We start from the raw sequence: 22,424 nt of genomic DNA, 5'->3' as shown, positions 1-22,424 counted from the left end.
CAAAAGTTAATTTTGGGAATAATACATTTTTTACAGTTGTATCATAGTATGACTAATTAGGGGATTCATAATAATATGACTTTTACCTGGGATGGATTAAAAGAGTAGGCCTATTGTACACCACAGTAACTCACTTCTAGAATGTATTAGAATGCTATCATTTGAAATGAAAAGTCTGAATAGGCATCTTATTGTGTACTATAAGGGGGAAATGGAATGAACCCTTTACTTTTCTCAATGTCAAGTGTCTCACCTAAGCATTTCCCAACTTTAATCCTCTTAATAAAAAAAAGCTGCCAGGTGCTCTTTAGCATTTTGGGGTTCTGTGTTGCGGCAGCTTGCTCTGGTCTAAACAGTGGGGGAGAAAGAATCTGAGTTACCTTAAGTAGCAGAGCTGTCACCACAGTGACAGTGTCAGGCCTCCTACTGAGGCGCCCTCCAACTGACTGGCTCCTAAGGTCATGTGAGTTAAACTGCCCAGGTGTATCTGTGTGCTCCGGTGTGCAATTAAGTGCTAGACAAAAGAGAACTAGCAGACGTCACGTCAGACTCAGGCCCCAAAGGACAGGACTTGCCCATCCCTGACCTATATAGTGATTAGGGCTGGCACAATTACTGCATAACCAACAATTATGGATGAATATTGTCATTTTAAGTAAAATAAAAGTTTACGTTTATTTGATACTTTTTGTGTGTGGCACGAACAGCTGATTGAAGACGGGGCTGCCGGGCATTCGTGCGGTTGAGTCGGTTTCTGCGGTAACATGGATTCTTAACAATGTGATGAAACTTTGTTGCTCCTTGCTGAAACAAGCAAAGAGTTGTAGCAAACAAGTCTTTGGTTGCCTAGGCAATGCCCCCCTCCCTGCAGCACGGAAACACATGCAGTCAGGAGCGGAGGTGAACCCTATTAGAACGGTGACCACTGTCATTTGGCTGACCAATAACCATCAACCAAAATTCCATGACTGTCACAGTCCTAAAAATGATGTTAAACAACAGTTCAACAATCCTATTTCACTGCTGAAATAATCCTGTAAAAATGTACATTGTTGTATGATTGTTAGCTGTAGTGTGATTAGACTGTATGCCTGGATGCACCCAGAAGGGGTCATCTCAGTCTGCCTTCCGTTCCTTCCCTGAGTTGTTGTTGTGTGTGTGTGTGTGTGTGTGTGGTGTGTCTGTGTGTGTGTGTGTGTATGCTTCACCCAGCTATAAAGCTCCTCAGCTGTAGATGACAGCAGCAGATGTTTGTGGAGCTGGCATGAAAATGGCTTCTCAGTGGAACACTGCCCGTGTGAGCAGTGCAGAGAGGAAGGTGCCCCACACCCGTATGGAGGATGAGGCTGACCTCCAGGTAGGTAGAGACCACATCCATGTTTATTCCCAGTTTCCCCCCCACCGCCCTGGGGCACTAGTACCACCCTCTACCCCTCCCCGGCTGACCTCTATACTGCCTCCATCTGCACCAGTTTGCTCCGGATTCCACCCCCTCTCTCGGGGCTTCGGATGCTCTCTTTGCCAAATCTGCAGCAGGCAGTGCTCAGCCTTGCATGCGCAGAGATAATGATCAAGTTAATTAGACCTGAGATTGAATGAACTGCGGCAGCAACTTAATCATTTGTAACTTGATTAGAAATACTATATTCTGCAACTCCAGAGACTGGCAAACTTTCCTTATTTGAGTGCTTGAAAATTAAGGTCCACTTTAGGATTCAGGTCTTGAAATAATGTTGCAATAGAAGCAGGGAAATAAACCCGAGCTCGTATACTCAAACAAGCCCATAAGCTGAGGGTAAATTTCCTTGTGAATGGTTTTACTGAGTTCACAGAGCAGATGTGAGTTGCCTTTCTGTTAATGGTTCCTCTGTTATCCCCATAGCAAATATACTCATTTGGGAGGAAATTAGGTCAAGGTAGCTTTGGTGTCGTCTGTGAAGCCACCCACAACGAGACAAGGAAGAAATGGGCTATTAAGAAGGTGAACAAAGAGAAGGTGAGTGCATTAGTGTTTCCCATGGGCCGTGGTTGAAAAGAGACACTCTAAAGTCAGTCTAATGGCTACTAGAACAGCCCCACACCTCCAGTGCACTCACTCAGCTTCTTCCCTCCATGCAGGCTGGAAGTTCAGGTGTCAAACTGTTGGAACGGGAAGTGAGCATCCTGAAACGTGTGAACCATACACACATAATACATCTGGAGGAAGTCTTTGAAACACAAAAGGTAAGGGATGCTTTCTTAGAAGTAATGGAGTCAATATCTCAGTAGTGTGCGTGCAGACGATTGCGTAAGAACCATGAATGAGAGCGAGACTGGTCAGATCTATTTGTGGGGGCCATTATCAGTCTGTGTGCTGTGCTTTGTGTCCAGAGGATGTATCTGGTTACTGAGCTGTGTGAGGGAGGGGAGCTGAAGGAGCTCCTTCAGAAGAACACACGCTTCACAGAGGAGGAGACCAGGCACATCATCAACAGCCTGGCTGAGGCCATCGTCTACCTGCATAAGAAGGGTAATATGACTGACTAAAGTTATAGGTTTCACATTGTTACAAGGCTCTACATTTGAACACTTTATACGGTGAAACTTTATTTCAAGAAACAATAAAGGAAGGGTAAGAGGCAGAATATCAGACTATGCCTTCTTTGACCTTTATGAAACATAACTAACTAATCGAGGTGCACTGATTAAATCATTCCAACATTAATGCAAACAGTACAGACAATGTGTTGTATGAGTAAATTGTGTGCGGGGACAATGTTCAAATTGGTGATATCACGGTCACATCGTACTCAAATTAGTCAAATTGCTTTGGCCTCATTGACATGTGATAATCAGGGAGATGATACCACGTTATCGCTCCCAGTCATTATAGAACCTGGCTTATTCTAATAATGAGATAATAATGAACAACTGCCAGGCAAAAATGGTAGCCCTTTTAATTGAGTCTGAGGGGTTTATTTGAAGATGCTGTTTTTCCCCCTGCTGATGGTGAAATCTCTAGTTAGAGGTAATTTAGGACGTTGCTTGGCAATGAGACACCATTACATGGGGCTAATGACTCATTTACAACGAGCTGGGGAGGAATACAGATTAATAGGTGTGTTTTCACACTAAGAGTCCCTCTGCGCTGTTGTACCGCACTTCTATGGCGACTAATGATACCAGTGGGGATGTGATGCTAAAGGTTAGCAGTGACTGTCACAGGTAGTGGCCTTAAAGGTCAATTCCACCACTTTTCAACCACATTTTCATTTGTCTCCAGCTCAATAGCAGTGTGTACATAATGAAAACGGTGCACCAGTACGTTTTGTAGAAAGAAATATAAACGCTCTGTTTTCAGATATGTAGACACTGGTTTGGTGCTGGAGATGATGAATATGAGATAAAAATGTGGAAGAATTGTAATTTTAACCATATATAAGCAGCATGCACATTCATTACTTTTTGAAAAGGAAATATGACAAATTGTTTAGTAAAGACATTGATATGATACATTTATTTTGCACAGAACGATTTGGTCCCATGGAATATTACTATGAATTTTGTGAACCATTTGTTCATTGTACTATTAGTTCTTCACCATGCTGTTGTTACTATATAAATATAGAGGTTCATCCACTGTTGTACACCCCAGAGTCTTTTTATTCAGTCCATATCTTCCTGAGCTCAATCTACATGAACATTAGAGCAGAGGAAACAATATATTAGAGGTCAGCATGCTCCGCCCCTCTCACAAAATCACTTTCACCGAGCTGAACTTTAAGACTCCGGGGAGAGAACTTCTCAAAAACTAATATGTGTGCAGAGACACTTTATTTCCCATCCCATCAAGTCAATCTAGCAGCAGCATCTAATCTAACCTTTATAACTCTCTCAAACGTCTCCGAATCCTCTGCTCCGTTCTGCACATCTCCTTTAATGACCACTGATACTTTGTGGCTCACCATTTTTAAAAGGAGGTTGATATCTAGAGATTTGTCATAGGGATTGCTTGAATATAGCAAGACGCTCATAGTTTTCCTGAGGATAAAGTAGCTGTTTATGTCACAATCTCTGGGACTTCAGCTGGGGCAGAACCCCTCTCTTTCTCAGTGAATCAAACTCATTCCCAGTGGAATGCTCGATGACATCCATGTACACTCGTAAAACTTCTTTTAGATCAAATATGCCACACACAGCAAAAAAAACATTCAATTTTTTGTCACCAAATTTGACATGAATTGCAAAAAACGTATATCTCCCTCACTAACTTTAAGCATCAGTTGTAAGAGCAGCTTATCGATCACTGCACCTGTACACACCCCATCTATAAATAGCCCACCCAATTGCCTCATCCCCATATTGTTATTTATTTATTTTTGCTCCTTTGCACCCCAGTATCTTTACTTGCACATTCATCTTCTGCACATCTATCACTCCAGTGTTTAATTGCTAAATTGTAATTATTTCGCCACTATGGCCTATTTATTGCCTTTACCTTCCTAATCTTACAACATTTGCACACACTGTATATAGATTTTTCTATTGCGTTATTGACTGTATGTTTGTTTATCCCATGTGTAACTCTGTGTTGTTTGTGTTGCACTGCTTTGCTTCATCTTGGCCAGGTCGCAGTTGTAAATGAGAACTTGTTCTCAACTGACCTACCTGGATAAAGGTGAAATTGAAAACATTGACCTCCATACAAAACTCCTTACTTTGAGCAATTTTTCATATATATATTTTTAAACGCCACCTGTTGGAGAAGACAGATTTTGGGTCCACTTATCCCTCTCGCTTCGCCTCTTCCTCTCTGGCATGACTCACACATTTCAGTTAATTACTATAGCTCCCGCCTTGAGCCAATCAGTGTCATTTTGTAAATGCCGGATCTCTACGGTAAGACACATCATTCACCAAAGTTTTGTCAAAATCGTTCAGTACTGTCTGAGATGGTGTACGGACGGACTGAGACAGATCCACAGTCCCTTCCCCCGATTTCATCGCGGGGGACAATTACTCATTGTAGATTTAACTGCTTTTAACCATCATACTTGTCCTCTCTGCTAAAGGCCTTTTGAAAGCCATTATGGTTGGTTCTTCTCATAATAAAGGTGTTTCTTTTTTGTATTTCAGACATAGTTCACCGGGACCTGAAACTGGAGAACATTCTAGTGAAGAGCTACCATGGTGTTGATAATGACATGATCAATATCAAGGTGAGACGGTGACACAAACTGGAAGACTTTCACTGCCTTTTCTCATCCAGCCAGTCTCTGCAGGGACTTAAGGACAGGCTCCTCATGTGTTTTTGTTTTTTCCCCACTCTCCCCCTAAATGGTTTTAAATGCTACCTCATTATGACAGACCCCCTTTTGGTTCCCCTTTATATCACGCCGTACAGAAGGGTGAATCAAGAGCATCTTTTAAGACAAATTACCGCCTGGGCCCAGCATGTTGTGTGCATTGACGGAGCACAGGCTGAAGCAGATACCTGGAGGGTGGGCTCAAACAAGGAAGGGCGGCAGCATAAATCACACACACACACTGCTGAAAGACAGCGTTGTTCTGGCACGGTATAAAAGGCTTTTATCTGTAAGGAGGAGGTCATCTCTCCTGGATATTTTCTCCTGCTGTATTTCTCATTAACATAATCATTATGATACACCCCTCACTATTGTCATTGGTTGCACTAATTGCACTGTTTGTCTGTCGGCGCCTGAGACTCAGGCGCCGACAGAGATGGCCGCCTCGCTTCGCGTTCCTAGGAAACTATGCAGTTTTTTGTTTTTTTACGTGTTATTTCTTACATTAGTACCCCAGGTCATCTTAGGTTTCATTACATACAGTCGAGAAGAACTACTGAATATAAGATCCGCGTCAACTCACCATCAGTACGACCAAGAATATGACTTTCGCGAAGCGGATCCTGTGTTCTGCCTTTCAACCAGGACAACAGAATGGATCCCAGCCGGCGACCCAAAATAACGACTTCGTAAAAGAGGGAAACGAGGCGGTCTTCTGGTCAGACTACGTAGACGGGCACATCGTGCACCACTTCCTAGCATTCTTCTCGCCAATGTCCAGTCTCTTGACAACTAGGTTGATGAAATCCGAGCAAGGGTAGCATTCCAGAGGGACATCAGAGACTGTAACGTTCTTTGCTTCACGGAAACATGGCTCACTGGAGAGACGCTCTCGGTGGCGGTGCAGCCAGCGGGTTTCTCCACGCATCGCGCCGACAGAAACAAACACCTTTCTGGTAAAAAGAGGGGGCGGGGGCGTATGCCTTATGGCTAACGAGACGTGGTGTGATCACAGAAACATACAGGAACACAAATCCTTCTGTTCACCTGATTTAGAGTTCCTCACAATCAAATGTAGACCGCATTATCTACCAAGAGAATTCTCTTCGATTATAATCACAGCCGTGTATATTCCCCCCCAAGCAGACACATCGATGGCTCTGAACAAACTTTATTTGACTCTTTGCAAACTGGAATCCATACATCCTGAGGCTGCATTCATTGTAGCTGGGGATTTTAACAAGGCTAATCTGAAAACAAGACTCCCTAAAACGTATCAGCATATCGATTGCGCCACCAGGGCTGGCAAAACCTTGGATCACTGTTATTCTAACTTCCGCGACGCATATAAGGCCCTGCCCCGCCCCCCTTTCGGAAAAGCTGACCACGACTCCATTTTGCTGATCCCTGCCTACAGACAGAAACTGAAACAAGAAGCTCCCACGCTGAGGTCTGTCCAACGCTGGTCCGACCAAGCTGATTCCACACTCCAAGACTGCTTCCATCACGTGGACTGGGACATGTTTCGTATTGCGTCAGGCAACAACATTGACGAATACGCTGATTCGGTGTGCGAGTTCATTAGAACGTGCGTTGAAGATGTCGTTCCCATAGCAACGATTAAAACATTCCCTAACCAGAAACCGTGGATTGATGTGGCAGGGTCTACAGTCAATCACGGACTATAAGAAGAAATCCAGCTCAGTCACGGACCAGGATGCCTTGCTCCCAGGCAGACTAAATAACTTTGAGGACAATACAGTGCCACTGACACGGCCTGCAACGGAAACATGCGGTCTCTCCTTCACTGCAGCCGAGGTGAGTAAAACATTTAAACGTGTTAACCCTCGCAAGGCTGCAGGCCCAGACGGCATCCCCAGCCGCGCCCTCAGAGCATGCGCAGACCAGCTGGCTGGTGTGTTTACGGACATATTCAATCAATCCCTATACCAGTCTGCTGTTCCCACATGCTTCAAGAGGGCCGCCATTGTTCCTGTTCCCAAGAAAGCTAAGGTAACTGAGCTAAACGACTACCGCCCCGTAGCACTCACTTCCATCATCATGAAGTGCTTTGAGAGTCTAGTCAAGGACCATATCACCTCCACCCTACCTGACACCCTAGACCCACTCCAATTTGCTTACCGCCCAAATAGGTCCACAGACGACGCAATCTCAACCACACTGCACACTGCCCTAACCCATCTGGACAAGAGGAATACCTATGTGAGAATGCTGTTCATCGACTACAGCTCGGCATTTAACACCATAGTACCCTCCAAGCTCATCATCAAGCTCGAGACCCTGGGTCTCGACCCCGCCCTGTGCAACTGGGTAATGGACTTCCTGATAGGCCGCCCCCAGGTGGTGAGGGTAGGCAACAACATCTCCACCCCGCTGATCCTCAACACTGGGGCCCCACAAGGGTGCGTTCTGAGCCCTGTCCTGTACTCCCTGTTCACCCACGACTGCGCGGCAACGCACGCCTCCAACTCAATCATCAAGTTTGCGGACGACACAACAGTGGTAGGCTTGATTACCAACAACGACGAGACGGCCTACAGGGAGGAGGTGAGGGCCCTCGGAGTGTGGTGTTAGGACAATAACCTCACACTCAACGTCAACAAAACTAAGGAGATGATTGTGGACTTCAGGAAACAGCAGAGGGAACACCCCCTATCCACATCGATGGAACAGTAGTGGAGAGTGTAGTAAGTTTTAAGTTTCTCGGCATACACATCACAGACAAACTGAATTGGTCCACTCACACAGACAGCATCGTGAAGAAGGCGCAGCAGCACCTCTTCAACCTCAGGAGGCTAAAGAAATTTGGCTTGTCACCAAAAGCACTCACAAACTTCTACAGATGCACAATCGAGAGCATCCTGGCGGGCTGCATCACCGCCTGGTATGGCAACTGCTCCGCCCACAACCGTAGGCTCTCCAGAGGGTAGTGAGGTCTGCACAACATATCACCGGGGGCAAACTACCTGCCCTCCAGGACACCTACACCACCCGATGTTACAGGAAGGCCATAAAGATCATCGAGGACAACACCCACCCGAGCCACTGCCTGTTCACCCCGCTATCATCCAGAAGGCGAGGTCAGTACAGGTGCATCAAAGCTGGGACCGAGAGACTGAAAAACAGCTTCTATCTCAAAGCCATCAGACTGTTAAACAGCAACCACTAACATTGAGTGGCTGCTGCCAACACACTGACTCAACTCCAGCCACTTCAATAATGGGAATTGATGGGAAAGGATGTAAAATATATCACTAGCCACTTTAAACAATGCTACCTAATATAATGTTTACATACCATACATTATTATTCATCTCATATGTATACGTATATACTGTACTCTATCATCTACTGCATCCTTATGTAATACATGCATCACTAGCCACTTTAACTATGCCACTTTGTTTACATACTCATCTCATATGTATTTACTGTACTCGATACCATCTACTGAATCTTGCCTATGCTGCTCTGCACCATCACTCATTCATATTTTTATGTACATATTCTTTATCCCCTACACTGTGTATAAGAAATTAGTTTTGGAATTGTTAGTTAGATTACTTGTTGGTTATTACTGCATTGTCGGAACTGGAAGCACAAGCATTTCGCTACACTCACATTAATATCTGCTAACCATGTGTATGTGACAAATAAAATTTGATTTGATTTACATAACCTGGTTCAAGTATTCATGACATTACCCTGAAGAAGGCAAAGTGATGCCAAACGTTGGTAAATACCCAATACTGGGAGTTTATAGATTGAGTGTGCAACTTTCGTTATTTTGATAGTTAGTTTACAGTATTTCTCCTGCCGTCCATTATTTACTACATGAGACCATACAGCATGTACAGCTCGTATTTGTTATTAATCTAACATAGAGAGACCCAGTTATTGCTGCTCTTCAAGTAAACCTTGTTTTGTCTGATAAATAACACCAACAAGAAAGGATTTGATATGAGATGGATGCTGTAGGCCTGCGTGTGTATCAGTGTCTGCTGTCGGCCCTCTCTCCTCCCAGGTGACAGACTTTGGGTTGTCAGTGAAGAAGGGGGGTGTTGGCAGTGAGAACATGCTGAAAGCCACCTGTGGGACTCCTATCTACATGGGTAAGACTGACACACTCAGCTCCTACACACAAAGATCACATCATATTAGAGTAGTCCTGTTAAAACCGGTCCCCTCCTCTCTGTTTCAGCTCCTGAGGTGATCAATGCTCATGAGTACAGTCAGCAGTGTGATGTGTGGAGTATTGGGGTCATCATGTACATGCTGTAAGCAATGCGCCCACCCATCCCTCCTTTATCACTGCCTGTCTTTCGGGTCTGTCTGTGTCTCTCCTTCTCACTGTAGCAGCTTTTCCTATACTATGTGCAGTTCGCCCAGTGACTGATCAACTAGTAGTATAGTTTTCGAGGCCTGTGTCACTGACAGGGCTGTGTGACTGTCTCACCGTAGGCTGTGTGACTGACAGGACTGTCTCCCCGTAGACGGTTTGACTGACAGGACTTCCTCCCCGTAGCCTGTGTGATTGACAGGACTGTCTCCCCATTGGCTGTGTGACTGACAGCACTTCCTCCCCGTAGCCTGTGTGATTGACAGGACTGTCTCCCCATTGGCTGTGTGACTGACAGGACTGCCTCCCTGTAGCCTGTGTGATTGACAGGACTGTCTCCCCATTGGCTGTGTGACTGACAGGACTGCCTCCCTGTAGCCTGTGTGATTGACAGGACTGTCTCCCCATTGGCTGTGTGACTGACAGGACTGCCTCCCTGTAGCCTGTGTGACTGACAGGACTGCCTCCCTGTAGCCTGTGTGATTGACAGGACTGTCTCCCCGTAGGCTGTGTGACTGACAGGACTGTCTCCCCGTGGGCTGTGTGACTGACAGGACTGTCTCCCCGTAGGCTGTGTGACTGACAGGACTGTCTCCCCGTGGGCTGTGTGACTGACAGGACTGTCTCCCCGTAGGCTGTGTGACTGACAGGACTGTCTCCCCGTAGGCTGTGTGACTGACAGGATTGCCTCCCCGTAAGCTGTGTGACTGACAGGACTGTCTCCCCGTGGGCTGTGTGACTGACAAGACTGTCTCCCCGTAGGCTGTGTGACTGACAGGACTGTCTCCCCGTAGGCTGTGTGACTGACAGGACTGTCTCCCCGTAGGCTGTGTGACTGACAGGACTGTCTCCCCGTGGGCTGTGTGACTGACAGGACTGTCTCCCCGTGGGCTGTGTGACTGACAGGACTGTCTCCCCGTAGGCTGTGTGACTGACAGGACTGTCTCCCCGTAGGCTGTGTGACTGACAGGACTGCCTCCCTGTAGCCTGTGTGACTGACAAGACTGTCTCCCCGTAGGCTGTGTGACTGACAGGACTGTCTCCCCGTAGGCTGTGTGACTGACAGGACTGTCTCCCCGTGGGCTGTGTGACTGACAGGACTGTCTCCCCGTAGGCTGTGTGACTGACAGGACTGTCTCCCCGTAGGCTGTGTGACTGACAGGACTGTCTCCCCGTGGGCTGTGTGACTGACAGGACTGTCTCCCCGTAGGCTGTGTGACTGACAGGACTGTCTCCCCGTAGGCTGTGTGACTGACAGGACTGCCTCCCTGTAGCCTGTGTGATTGACAGGACTGTCTCCCCGTAGGCTGTGTGACTGACAGGACTGTCTCCCCGTGGGCTGTGTGACTGACAGGACTGTCTCCCCGTAGGCTGTGTGACTGACAGGACTGTCTCCCCGTAGGCTGTGTGACTGACAGGATTGCCTCCCCGTAAGCTGTGTGACTGACAGGACTGTCTCCCCGTGGGCTGTGTGACTGACAAGACTGTCTCCCCGTAGGCTGTGTGACTGACAGGACTGTCTCCCCGTAGGCTGTGTGACTGACAGGACTGTCTCCCCGTGGGCTGTGTGACTGACAGGACTGTCTCCCCGTAGGCTGTGTGACTGACAGGACTGTCTCCCCGTGGGCTGTGTGACTGACAGGACTGTCTCCCCGTGGGCTGTGTGACTGACAGGACTGTCTCCCCGTGGGCTGTGTGACTGACAAGACTGTCTCCCCGTAGGCTGTGTGACTGACAGGACTGTCTCCCCGTAGGCTGTGTGACTGACAGGACTGTCTCCCCGTAGGCTGTGTGACTGACAGGACTGTCTCCCCGTGGGCTGTGTGACTGACAGGACTGTCTCCCGTAGGCTGTGTGACTGACAGGACTGTCTCCCCGTGGGCTGTGTGACTGACAGGACTGTCTCCCCGTGGGCTGTGTGACTGACAGGACTGTCTCCCCGTGGGCTGTGTGACTGACAGGACTGTCTCCCCGTAGGCTGTGTGACTGACAGGACTGTCTCCCCGTGGGCTGTGTGACTGACAGGACTGTCTCCCCGTGGGCTGTGTGACTGACAGGACTGTCTCCCCGTGGGCTGTGTGACTAACAAGATTGCCTCCCCGTAGCCTTTGTGACTGACAGGATTGCCTCCCCGTAGCCTTTGTGACTAACAGGATTGCCTCCCCGTAGCCTTTGTGACTAACAGGATTGCCTCCCCGTAGCCTTTGTGACTAACAGGATTGCCTCCCCGTAGCCTTTGTGACTAACAGGATTGCCTCCCGTAGCCTTTGTGACTAACAGGATTGCCTCCCGTAGCCTTTGTGACTAACAGGATTGCCTCCCCGTAGCCTTTGTGACTAACAGGACTGCCTCCCCGTAGCCTTTGTGACTAACAGGATTGCCTCCCCGTAGCCTTTGTGACTAACAGGATTGCCTCCCCGTAGCCTTTGTGACTAACAGGATTGCCTCCCCGTAGCCTTTGTGACTAACAGGACTGCCTCCCCGTAGCCTTTGTGACTGACAGGACTGTCTCCCCGTGGGCTGTGTGACTGACAGGACTGTCTCCCCGTGGGCTGTGTGACTGACAGGACTGTCTCCCCGTAGGCTGTGTGACTGACAGGACTGTCTCCCCGTGGGCTGTGTGACTGACAGGACTGTCTCCCCGTGGGCTGTGTGACTGACAGGACTGTCTCCCCGTGGGCTGTGTGACTAACAAGATTGCCTCCCCGTAGCCTTTGTGACTGACAGGATTGCCTCCCCGTAGCCTTTGTGACTAACAGGATTGCCTCCCCGTAGCCTTTGTGACTAACAGGATTGCCTCCCCGTAGCCTTTGTGACTAACAGGATTGCCTCCCCGTAGCCTTTGTGACTAACAGGATTGCCTCCCCGTAGCCTTTGTGACTAACAGGACTGCCTCCCCGTAGCCTTTGTGACTGACAGGATTGCCTCCCCGTAGCCTTTGTGACTGACAGGATTGCCTCCCCGTAGCCTTTGTGACTAACAGGATTGCCTCCCCGTAGCCTTTGTGACTGACAAGATTGCCTCCCCGTAGCCTTTGTGACTGACAGGATTGCCTCCCCGTAGCCTTTGTGACTAACAGGACTGCCTCCCCGTAGCCTGTTTGACTGACAGGACTGCCTCCCCGTAGCCTTTGTGACTAACAGGACTGCCTCCCCGTAGCCTTTGTGACTGACAGGACTGCCTCCCCGTAGCCTTTGTGACTGACAGGACTACCTCCCTGTAGGCTGTGTGGGGAACCTCCATTCATCGCCACCTCTGAGGAAAGACTCTTTGAGATGATCAAGAAGGGAGAACTCCACTTTGTCGGACCCATCTGGGACTCTATCAGTGATGCAGGTGACATACAGTAGTACTGCTTCTCAACCTCTCTGCCTTCTATTTGTAACATCTCTAAGGACACATGGTACTTGACCACATCCAGGTTGAGCTGATATTTCCTTCTTACAATGGTTATTATTACATGACTTTAACATAGCGTACTGACTGTCACATTTTTATCTCACCAGCCAAAAAAGTGTTGAGTTGCCTCCTGAAAGTTGATCCCGCCCATCGCATCACAGCCAATGAGCTGCTGGATAACCCCTGGATCACGGTAAGGGGCTGATCCACTCAGTTACATTTCACATTAACACTAATGAGTACAGGAAGAACTCTGGTATTGCTGCATGATGGGGTTGGGAATTGGTATCTCACAGCCTGGTTTATGGGGTTTATTGCAATGTGGTGATATTAACCCTTTAGAGGGTATCTAACATTAGGTAGTGGTACTGTGTCTTAAAGGGTGACACCAACACTTTGGCCACACCCACCAACGTGCTGGAGATGATGCGTCTGTTCCGGGATGACCCGGAGGAGGCGGAGAGAGAGGAGGAGAGCGAGGTGGTCAGTGACGTGCTGAACGAGCTCTCTCTCAGCTGCTCCCAGGACCGCCTGACCCTGGAGCCCAGGGCAACGCTGGAGGGCGGGGCAGGATCAGAGCATACAGTAACACTGGAACCTAGGGTTAGGCCTGAGAACAGGGCAGGGATGGAGGATGGGGCCAGGCTGGAGGACCAGGTAAGGCCGGAGCCCAGGGTGGCCTCAGCATGCAGGAACATTGCTGAGTTCAGCTATGAGGGAGACACAGACAGTAGCAGCAGCAAACCCACCACCCCCACCAAACAGGTACTGTAGTATGCAAAGTTACCACATATACTGTACACACAACTCAGTCACGCCACCTGCCTCTTCATAGGTGTTAGGTTCAAAATAACATATTTCACTAAACCCACCATGACTCAAGCTCTGGTTTAAAATTAGCCTTCTTGGCAAGTGAGCTGTTTCAGTTACACACTGGTATACGATCGTTCATTCCACTTCCACCTCAATTAGCTTATGTGGTAATGATCTTGTTTTTGACTAAAGACTAGCTCTCTGTTGCGTAGCTATACTTAAAGCATGGGAGTTATCACCCAGTGGTCCAGGCGCTCTACAATATTTAGGGTTGTTCAACCCCCCCCCGATATCTCTGTAATCCACTGTAGAGACAGAAGAAGAAGAAGGTTGCTTCCTCATCGTCCAATGGACTGAAAACCAACAGCTCTGCTATGAAGGTCTGCAACTCACTCAGTCCCCCCACTTCACAGGTCAGTCGTTTAGCAGTCTGCAAAGTCCTCTTCTCACAACACTGGGAAATATGCTACCATTAGATATTTGTTTTTTGACAGTTTCGACAATCGTTTTTTTTCTGATATTGATGCAATAAAGATCATTACAACTTTTCATCGTGCAAAAATGGTTTGAATTTGTCACACGGGCCATTGATTCATGTATTTTATATTAAGCCAAGCTGAATCTCTATTTGTCTTCACAAAACAGCCTGGAAGGTATAAGATCTGACTCTTAATGGGTTGATTTGTGAAAGAAAATGCTTTTAGATTTAAAGGCCCTCACCAGAGGGCAATGCCACCCCTATTTCAACGTAATTCCTGTCTTGTAGCGGAAATTGTTGTTTAGATTCCACCTCCGAAGAATAACACAGGCTGCTAATATATATTCATGAATTGGGGGTGGGAACATTTCCACGTGGAGTGGAGAAAAACAACAAGCAGGGTGCTGATGGCTGTCAGTGTAGCTAGCTAGCATGCTAACTTTATCTAGCTAGCTAATGTTATCTGTTGTTCAAAAGATTAGCCAGCTAGGCTATGGCTGGTTCTGGAGCTGGATTTGTCATAAGCATGTAGGGCAGGGATGGGCAACTTTGAGGGTGTGGACCACAAAAAATCTGAACTCATCATGAGGGGCCGCAGTTGCTCACGGGTTTGCGTACTCGCATCCATAAAGCAAGTTTGCTTAAATTAAGCACATTTTGCCATGGAGTGGAGAGAAGATTTTTCAATTTTATAATTCATTTCATGCAATTCTACTGATTTTGCCATGGGGCGGAGAGAAAGATTAGCTTTTTTACGGATAATTTCCTGCTATTGTACACATTTTGCCGTAGGGTGGAAAGAAATGTTTGCAGTTTTTAATATGATATCTAAGTGAGACTGCTGGATGCTAAGCCAAATTAGCAATCACGTTTTTTGTGCGATTTTTCACTAGCTAGGTTTCCATCCAATTGGAGACAGATTTTCATGTGAATATTCTAGAATCCGTATAAAGATAATGTGCACATTTTACCAGCGGTGGTATGTTTCCATCAAATGGACTTGTTTCAGATAAATGATGACATAGTGCTCACAAAATATACATTTTCATAAAAGTTTTTATGTACCGAATAAAAATCGAAAGTTTGACATGTTTCCATCTGATTTCCAACTCTACCAATACTTTTGTCACAAAAACTGTTGCGTTAAATAGCAAATGTGCCTACTCTTGGCTTGGCACCTGCGCTCAAGCCAACAGCTCGCATGTACAGTGTGGGGAGGCTGTGTGAGTTGTCTCGATTTCATTTATTAGGATCCCCATTAGCTACTGCACATTCAGCAGCTACTCTTCCTGGGGTCCACATAAAAATTAAATGCATGACAATATACAGAACAGTAATAGAAAAGAACAACACAAGATATTACATTAAATTCAAATAAATACCAATAAAATATTACTTTTATATATAGTAAAGACACCAAGAGACAACTAAAATACTATCTAGTATATAAAATAATAGTGTCTAGTCTACATGATGAGATTATTATGGATAAGAGCGAGAATATTTGTATTTTTCAAATGGCAATCAAGCATTGATCATCATATAGCCTAATAAACTGCAAGGTTTCCCCGAGTCGTACTGGGAGGACTACACACACCATATCATCGGGTGAATCCAAATTGACTTCGATATGATGGTTATATCAATATTTGTGCATATGGGCCGCCATTTCTCGAAAAATCAATTTTACCAAAACAAAAAGATCCCATCAGGTCGAACGAACAAATTATATGTCAGCATTTATAAAATTGCACTGAATCCTCCTGTTTTCATCACAGCTTTATTTTTTCCTCTCCAAATCTGATCTTGTCTCATTGTTGCAACTCCCCAACGGGGTCGGGAAGTGAAGGTTGAGTCATGCGTCCTCCAAAACATGACCCGCCAAACCACGCTTCTTAACACCTGCTTGCTTGACCCGGAAACTAGTTGTACCAATGTGACTGAAGTCAGCCTGCAGGTGCCCAGCCCACCAAAGGAGTGATGCCACAACATTGCAATGCAGTGCCTTGGACCGCTGTGCTACTCAGGAGGCGCCTAATGATTGATTTCTATACAATATGACTTAACTCGCATAAAAACTGTGGATGGAAACGTGGTTACTGACTGACATAACAAGAAAAATAATCTGCTGATGCACAACGAAATTTCAAAATTGTACCTTGTGTATTCTACCGTTCCAGTGGCCTTCAGACCGCGGGCCGCCAGTTGCCCATCCCTGATGTAGGGATAGTTTGCCACAGATGGATATAGGGGAAACAAGTTACTTTGACTTTGTCATCTATTGTTATCCCCAGTTTTGGCGTCTTCCATAAATGATCTATTCTATTTCTCAGCTCAGTCGGAACTCGCAAACTTTGCAGGTGTTTATGATTAATAAACAATTCCATGCTGGTGGGTGGTACCATTCAACTAAAACCCAGCCCTGAAACGAAATATTGGCTAAGAAGAATGTGCATGTAATTTCATAGGAAAATACATGTTATTGGCACGAATTTGCACAAAGTGGGCAATTTGGTTTTGTCACATCAAGCCCAAATATATTATACTTTGACTTAAAACAATGAATTATTGACTTCAATCGTTGTGCAACACCATGAGTAAGCTCTGGCAATTGTCTTTCAGCTCAAAAAAGTAGATTTCTACTTGTGTGGGTGTTTTAATGCTTTTTGGCCATCATGTTGGTGCTGTTGATATTCACTCACCACTAGATGGTGACAGATTTACCTAGAAGGTGAGCTGAGCTAGTGACAGATCCAGTAGATGTTGTTCTGTAGAGGTGAACCTGTTGTGTTGGCCTTGTGTGAGATGAATGTGAGTATCTTATCTTTGCAGTCCCATACAGGTGGCAAACTCTCCAGGCAGTCGAGTGCAAATCGTCTCAGCCCACAGGACAAGAGTGAGACCCACCCAACCTCTTCCCCAGTGGGGCCAGCTCCCAAACCAGCGGCCGGTCCAGGGCAGGCAGAGGCCCACAAACCCCTCCACACACCCTCTGGCTCTAGGCCTGGGAGCCGCTCCCCACGACCACCTCTCTGCAGCAGGCATAAGAAGAGCTAGGCACCAGCAGCAGAGTCCCCATTCCCACGGGCGCGGCGTGCCAAAGGAGAGGACCCCAGTCAGAGGTGTACCCTTGGGGGTGGCAGGCCTGCTAGACACATGACCTGTTGGTATTCATCTATCCACTGTGTGACACACACCAGCCCTGGACTGAATGAATAGTCTCTCACACACCCACTGTGAAGTTGTTTTAGAATGGCCAGTAGACAGATGCTGAAGATAGGTTTGTCAGTAGCATCAGCTTGAATGCATTCAGAGAGTATACCAGCATGCTGTGGAATCAGGAGCGCAAATAATTGACCTAGCAATAATTTCACAGTAAAGCACCTGATTCCTGTTGTTCAAACTATCCCTGTTGTGTCCCCATTGACCTATCTAAGGCCTGTCGTTTCTGTTATGCTTAGTTACAGACTTTGTCTGCATTTTCCATATCAAACTCACTGACAGTCTGAGTCGTTTCAAAATACAATCATTAAAAAGTAGATGGGGAAACTCAAAGGGAGTGTTCATCTCTCTTATTTATTCCGTTGGGTTTAATTCATGATTTATTAGTGGTTCACTGGGTTGTGTAGCTGTTAGTATACTTTTACAGTACATAGGAAACACTATTTCATTCAGTATCCTAACGGGCATATTTGATATGTAAGATCTTCAAAGTGCTTTGTTTTTCCCCACAAATGTCATTAACATAAAACTAGTCCAACATTCATTAGTAGTCAGTGGCGACCAGGGGCGCAAGCTTGTCTGCTGTTTATTCTTTTCATTGAGCTGTTCTGAGAATGATTTAAGGATCATTGCCAAGCATCATGAGAAGAAACTAATGTACAGAAACTCCATTATTTTGTGTTCAATAAACATAATCAGAAATGTGATTTATTTTTTTGTGATTTTGTGATAACTTTTCCGTTATTCTGTTTTGATCTCTCACTTTTACTAAAATAAAATAAAAATGCAGTTGACCCTCTTGGTGTCAATACAGACCGCCAGTGGCACACAGGCTGGTTACGCACCATCAGAATGCAGTTGACCCTCTTGGTGTCAATACAGACCGCCAGTGGCACACAGGCTGGTTACGCACCATCAGAATGCAGTTGACCCTCTTGGTGTCAATACAGACCGCCAGTGGCACACAGGCTGGTTACGCACCATCAGAATGCAGTTGACCCTCTTGGTGTCAATACAGACCGCCAGTGGCACACAGGCTGGTTACGCACCATCAGAATGCAGTTGACCCTCTTGGTGTCAATACAGACCGCCAGTGGCACACAGGCTGGTTACGCACCATCAGAATGCAGTTGACCCTCTTGGTGTCAATACAGACCGCCAGTGGCACACAGGCTGGTTACGCACCATCAGAATGCAGTTGACCCTCTTGGTGTCAATACAGACCGCCAGTGGCACACAGGCTGGTTACGCACCATCAGAATGCAGTTGACCCTCTTGGTGTCAATACAGACCGCCAGTGGCACACAGGCTGGTTACGCACCATCAGAATGCAGTTGACCCTCTTGGTGTCAATACAGACCGCCAGTGGCACACAGGCTGGTTACGCACCATCAGAATGCAGTTGACCCTCTTGGTGTCAATACAGACCGCCAGTGGCACACAGGCTGGTTACGCACCATCAGAATGCAGTTGACCCTCTTGGTGTCAATACAGACCGCCAGTGGCACACAGGCTGGTTACGCACCATCAGAATGCAGTTGACCCTCTTGGTGTCAATACAGACCGCCAGTGGCACACAGGCTGGTTACGCACCATCAGAATGCAGTTGACCCTCTTGGTGTCAATACAGACCGCCAGTGGCACACAGGCTGGTTACGCACCATCAGAATGCAGTTGACCCTCTTGGTGTCAATACAGACCGCCAGTGGCACACAGGCTGGTTACGCACCATCAGAATGCAGTTGACCCTCTTGGTGTCAATACAGACCGCCAGTGGCACACAGGCTGGTTACGCACCATCAGAATGCAGTTGACCCTCTTGGTGTCAATACAGACCGCCAGTGGCACACAGGCTGGTTACGCACCATCAGAATGCAGTTGACCCTCTTGGTGTCAATACAGACCGCCAGTGGCACACAGGCTGGTTACGCACCATCAAAACGCAGGGGATTGGGACTGAGGGCAACCATGGCTCTAATCTCGTTTGCGAGGCCATTGAAAGCAGCAGGAGCTACTTTGAGGGCTCTGCCATTCAAGCACAGGTCTTTCTGCTGTAGAGAGAATAATCCCCAGCATAGATACAACATTAAAGTAGTCAAGCAGAACCCACAGAGGCTGTATTTCAAATCCACCCATTTGCATCTTGAAGTGAATGTGTGCAGACAGTGGAGCACGGATTGAACAGAGGCTTTCTCTCTCTGTGTGTATGTGTGTGGTGGTTGGATTAGCTCTTTTGATGTGAAGCACATGGCACATTTTTCCTTTTTGGGCGATTGGTTCACGGCCTTTAAACTGTAAATAGCTCGTTTTTATCAAAGGCTGCCAGTGCTTTGTCCAGGTAGGCATGCTTGCCTTTCCTGGCCTGGTGGATGGAGTCTAGTTTTGATACACAACTTTCAAAATAAAAAAAATATGCTTTATGGGAGCACAGAGTGAATGACAAATTAAATATATTTTATAGTATTCACTGAGTATACCAAACATTAAGAACACCTTCCTAATATTGGGTTCGAGGGGCATGGACTCCATAAGGTGTCGAAAGCGTTCCACAGGGATGCTGGCCCATGTTGACTCCAATGCTTCCCACAGTTGTTAAGTTGTCTGAATGTTCTTTGGGTGGTGGACCATTCTTCATACACACAGGAAACTGTTGATGGTGAAAATCCCAGCAGCGTTGCAGTTCTTGACACAAACCGGTGCGCGTGGCACCTACTACAATACCCCATTCAAAGGCATTTAAATGTTTTGTCTTGCCCATTCACCCTCTCTCTGAATGGCACACATACACAATCCATGTCTCAAGGCTTAAAAATAATTTAACCTATACCTGAAGTGTATTTAACCAGTGACATCAAGGGATCATAGCTTTCATCTGGTCAGTGTGTCTTGGAAAGAGCAGGTGTCCTTAATGTTTTGTATACTCAGTCTACATTATCAATAAAATTGAAGGGCAAAAGGAAATGTGAAAACACCAAACTGTAATATACTTGACAATTTACTTGATACTACTTATGTGCGCACCAGATGGAGCTGTAGTGGATTCCAGAGTTAATTTCTAGAATTGACAGGTGGATGCTGGCTAGAATGGCCTGCTATCTGGTTTCATGTGTGAATGCAGCCGTATACGTGAGTGATTGATTGAGCCATTAAATAATTATGATGCATGTTTGCTGTGATGTCTCGATGATTCATTTAAGGAAAATAGCATGTTGAGAGGGACGTTTTCGGCCAGCATAATCCACTGATCTGAGAAAAAAAGCATTGAAGATAACAATGATTCATTCAGTTTGTAAACCCCTCCTCCCTTTAGACCTGTGAACTGAATTTGCATAAGGTCTGTTTAGACAACCTCCTGTATGGCTAATGCGTTGTCAGAGGCAGAGATGGGATTTCAGCATATGGTCCTCATTTTCTTGTGCCAGACTTTTAATTCATTATAGAGGGGAAAAAATCTCCAAATTGAATTGTGCAAGTGGAATGTGACCTGCAGTAAGTGTGTGCATCTACAGACCTCAGGGAAGAAGACATTTAAAGAGATGAAATGTCTTCATATGCAGCTAGGTCATATGCTTTGACATTCGCAGTATTGTTCATTTATGTATTAAAAGAGCAAACAGATGCCCGCCAGTTTTTTTTCTTGATGCACCAAACTTCTATCAGATTTTGCAGAAGTACAGAGAGGGAGAAGGAGAGTGCACAGAACAAGCAGGGCGGTATGGGGGCTAGGTTAGGGGCGTGAGTTTGCGACAAGGCATGGAGGCAAAGGAAATTAGAAATTCGGCGGGATGGAACCAGGGATGCGCCCTCTGCCCCCATCTCCAGTGGTGCTCCTGACAGATGGGAGCAGGGGGAGGGTGCGAGCAGCCCCCTGAGTGGAGGGATTAAAACCTGCAGCCCCATTTGCAGCCTGGAGAGAGTGTGTCACTGTGGAAGGGTGGGGTGAGGAGATGGCACCTGTGGTGAGACTCTTGGGGGGTGCAGGACCGCTAATGTCAAAGGAGGAGAGGATGCATCCCTCCCCTGCCCCCCCCCCCCACCCCTGCTAGAACCCCTTTTATTCACTGCCAGGCAGAGATGAGGGTAGAGGGGGGCTGCATCTCAATAACCTTAATAGAGCTCCCTTTAATTAATCAGCTCATCTGCAGAGACCCGATACCTGCAGCTGAGCCCCCCATCCACTCCCCAACACAACATCCTCCCTCACACCACACCTCTCTGCTGCCGTGACATTGTGCTAATGAGGTAACGCAGCTACAATGTCATGGAAACATTTCAGAGACGTTATCTGTAGGAGCTCATCACACATGCTGAGGTCCCTGATCCCCTTCAATGTTTGCATCTGTGTGTGTGAGTCCTCCCTTGCTGTGTTACAATACAACCATTTTACTAAAACAAACATATTCAAAATGATAAAGGAGGAGGGGAAACCATGATGTCACAGCAGTGGGTTGGATTTCTAAAGAAGAAAGGCATAAAAACCACACCTCAAATAAACATTTGAGACAGATGGCAATTTCAAAGCAAGCCTCATCAATCTTTGTTGACACTATTCCTTTTTTAAACTACTCTTATTTGGGATATTTGCAATTATAATACATACGCTCATTTGAATATCAAATTAATTAGTGAACACACTAGAGTAAATGCCTTTTTTATAAGTCCTTGTTAAAAGTGAAAAATTCTCGACAACGGTTGGTTGGCGTATTAATTTACAGTGATATCTAATCCCAAGTTACAGCACATAAAAGGCATTACTATACATATTTTAATGGGGAGGTGGTTGTTTTCCAAACAATTTTCTGCTAGAGTACATTTTTAATTTATTCATATTTAATTTATTGGTCTCTGCATATCCACTCAGTAAAAC

The 22,424-nt window shown here is 46.4% G+C and overlaps 1 protein-coding gene across 3 annotated transcripts in view; it reads left to right on the top strand.

Annotated features, from left to right (window-relative positions):
- Positions 1-18,264, top strand: part of LOC135550571 (serine/threonine-protein kinase 33-like) — a 45,539-nt gene extending 27,275 nt beyond the window's left edge. Inside the window, exons 3-14 of one of the 3 annotated variants that reach the window (XM_064981510.1) lie at positions 1,213-1,357; positions 1,883-1,996; positions 2,119-2,223; positions 2,371-2,509; positions 5,116-5,198; positions 9,331-9,418; positions 9,508-9,583; positions 12,869-12,981; positions 13,152-13,237; positions 13,426-13,809; positions 14,169-14,270; positions 17,178-18,264. In XM_064981510.1, coding sequence (XP_064837582.1) covers positions 1,235-1,357; positions 1,883-1,996; positions 2,119-2,223; positions 2,371-2,509; positions 5,116-5,198; positions 9,331-9,418; positions 9,508-9,583; positions 12,869-12,981; positions 13,152-13,237; positions 13,426-13,809; positions 14,169-14,270; positions 17,178-17,495 — 1,731 coding nt within the window. In that variant the 5' untranslated portion in view covers positions 1,213-1,234 and the 3' untranslated portion in view covers positions 17,496-18,264. Of the gene's footprint in view, positions 1-1,212; positions 1,358-1,882; positions 1,997-2,118; positions 2,224-2,370; positions 2,510-5,115; positions 5,199-9,330; positions 9,419-9,507; positions 9,584-12,868; positions 12,982-13,151; positions 13,238-13,425; positions 13,810-14,168; positions 14,271-17,167 lie in introns of all 3 variants that reach the window. The other 2 variants (XM_064981518.1, XM_064981526.1) reach the window with 2 other exon arrangements.
- The last annotated feature ends 4,160 nt before the right edge of the window (positions 18,265-22,424 follow it).

The sequence above is a fragment of the Oncorhynchus masou genome, chromosome 1 (genome assembly GCF_036934945.1).
Source record: "Oncorhynchus masou masou isolate Uvic2021 chromosome 1, UVic_Omas_1.1, whole genome shotgun sequence".
NCBI lineage: Eukaryota > Metazoa > Chordata > Actinopteri > Salmoniformes > Salmonidae > Oncorhynchus > Oncorhynchus masou.
Note: the sequence above shows the minus strand (reverse complement) of the source record. Positions and strands in the feature narration are given on the sequence as shown.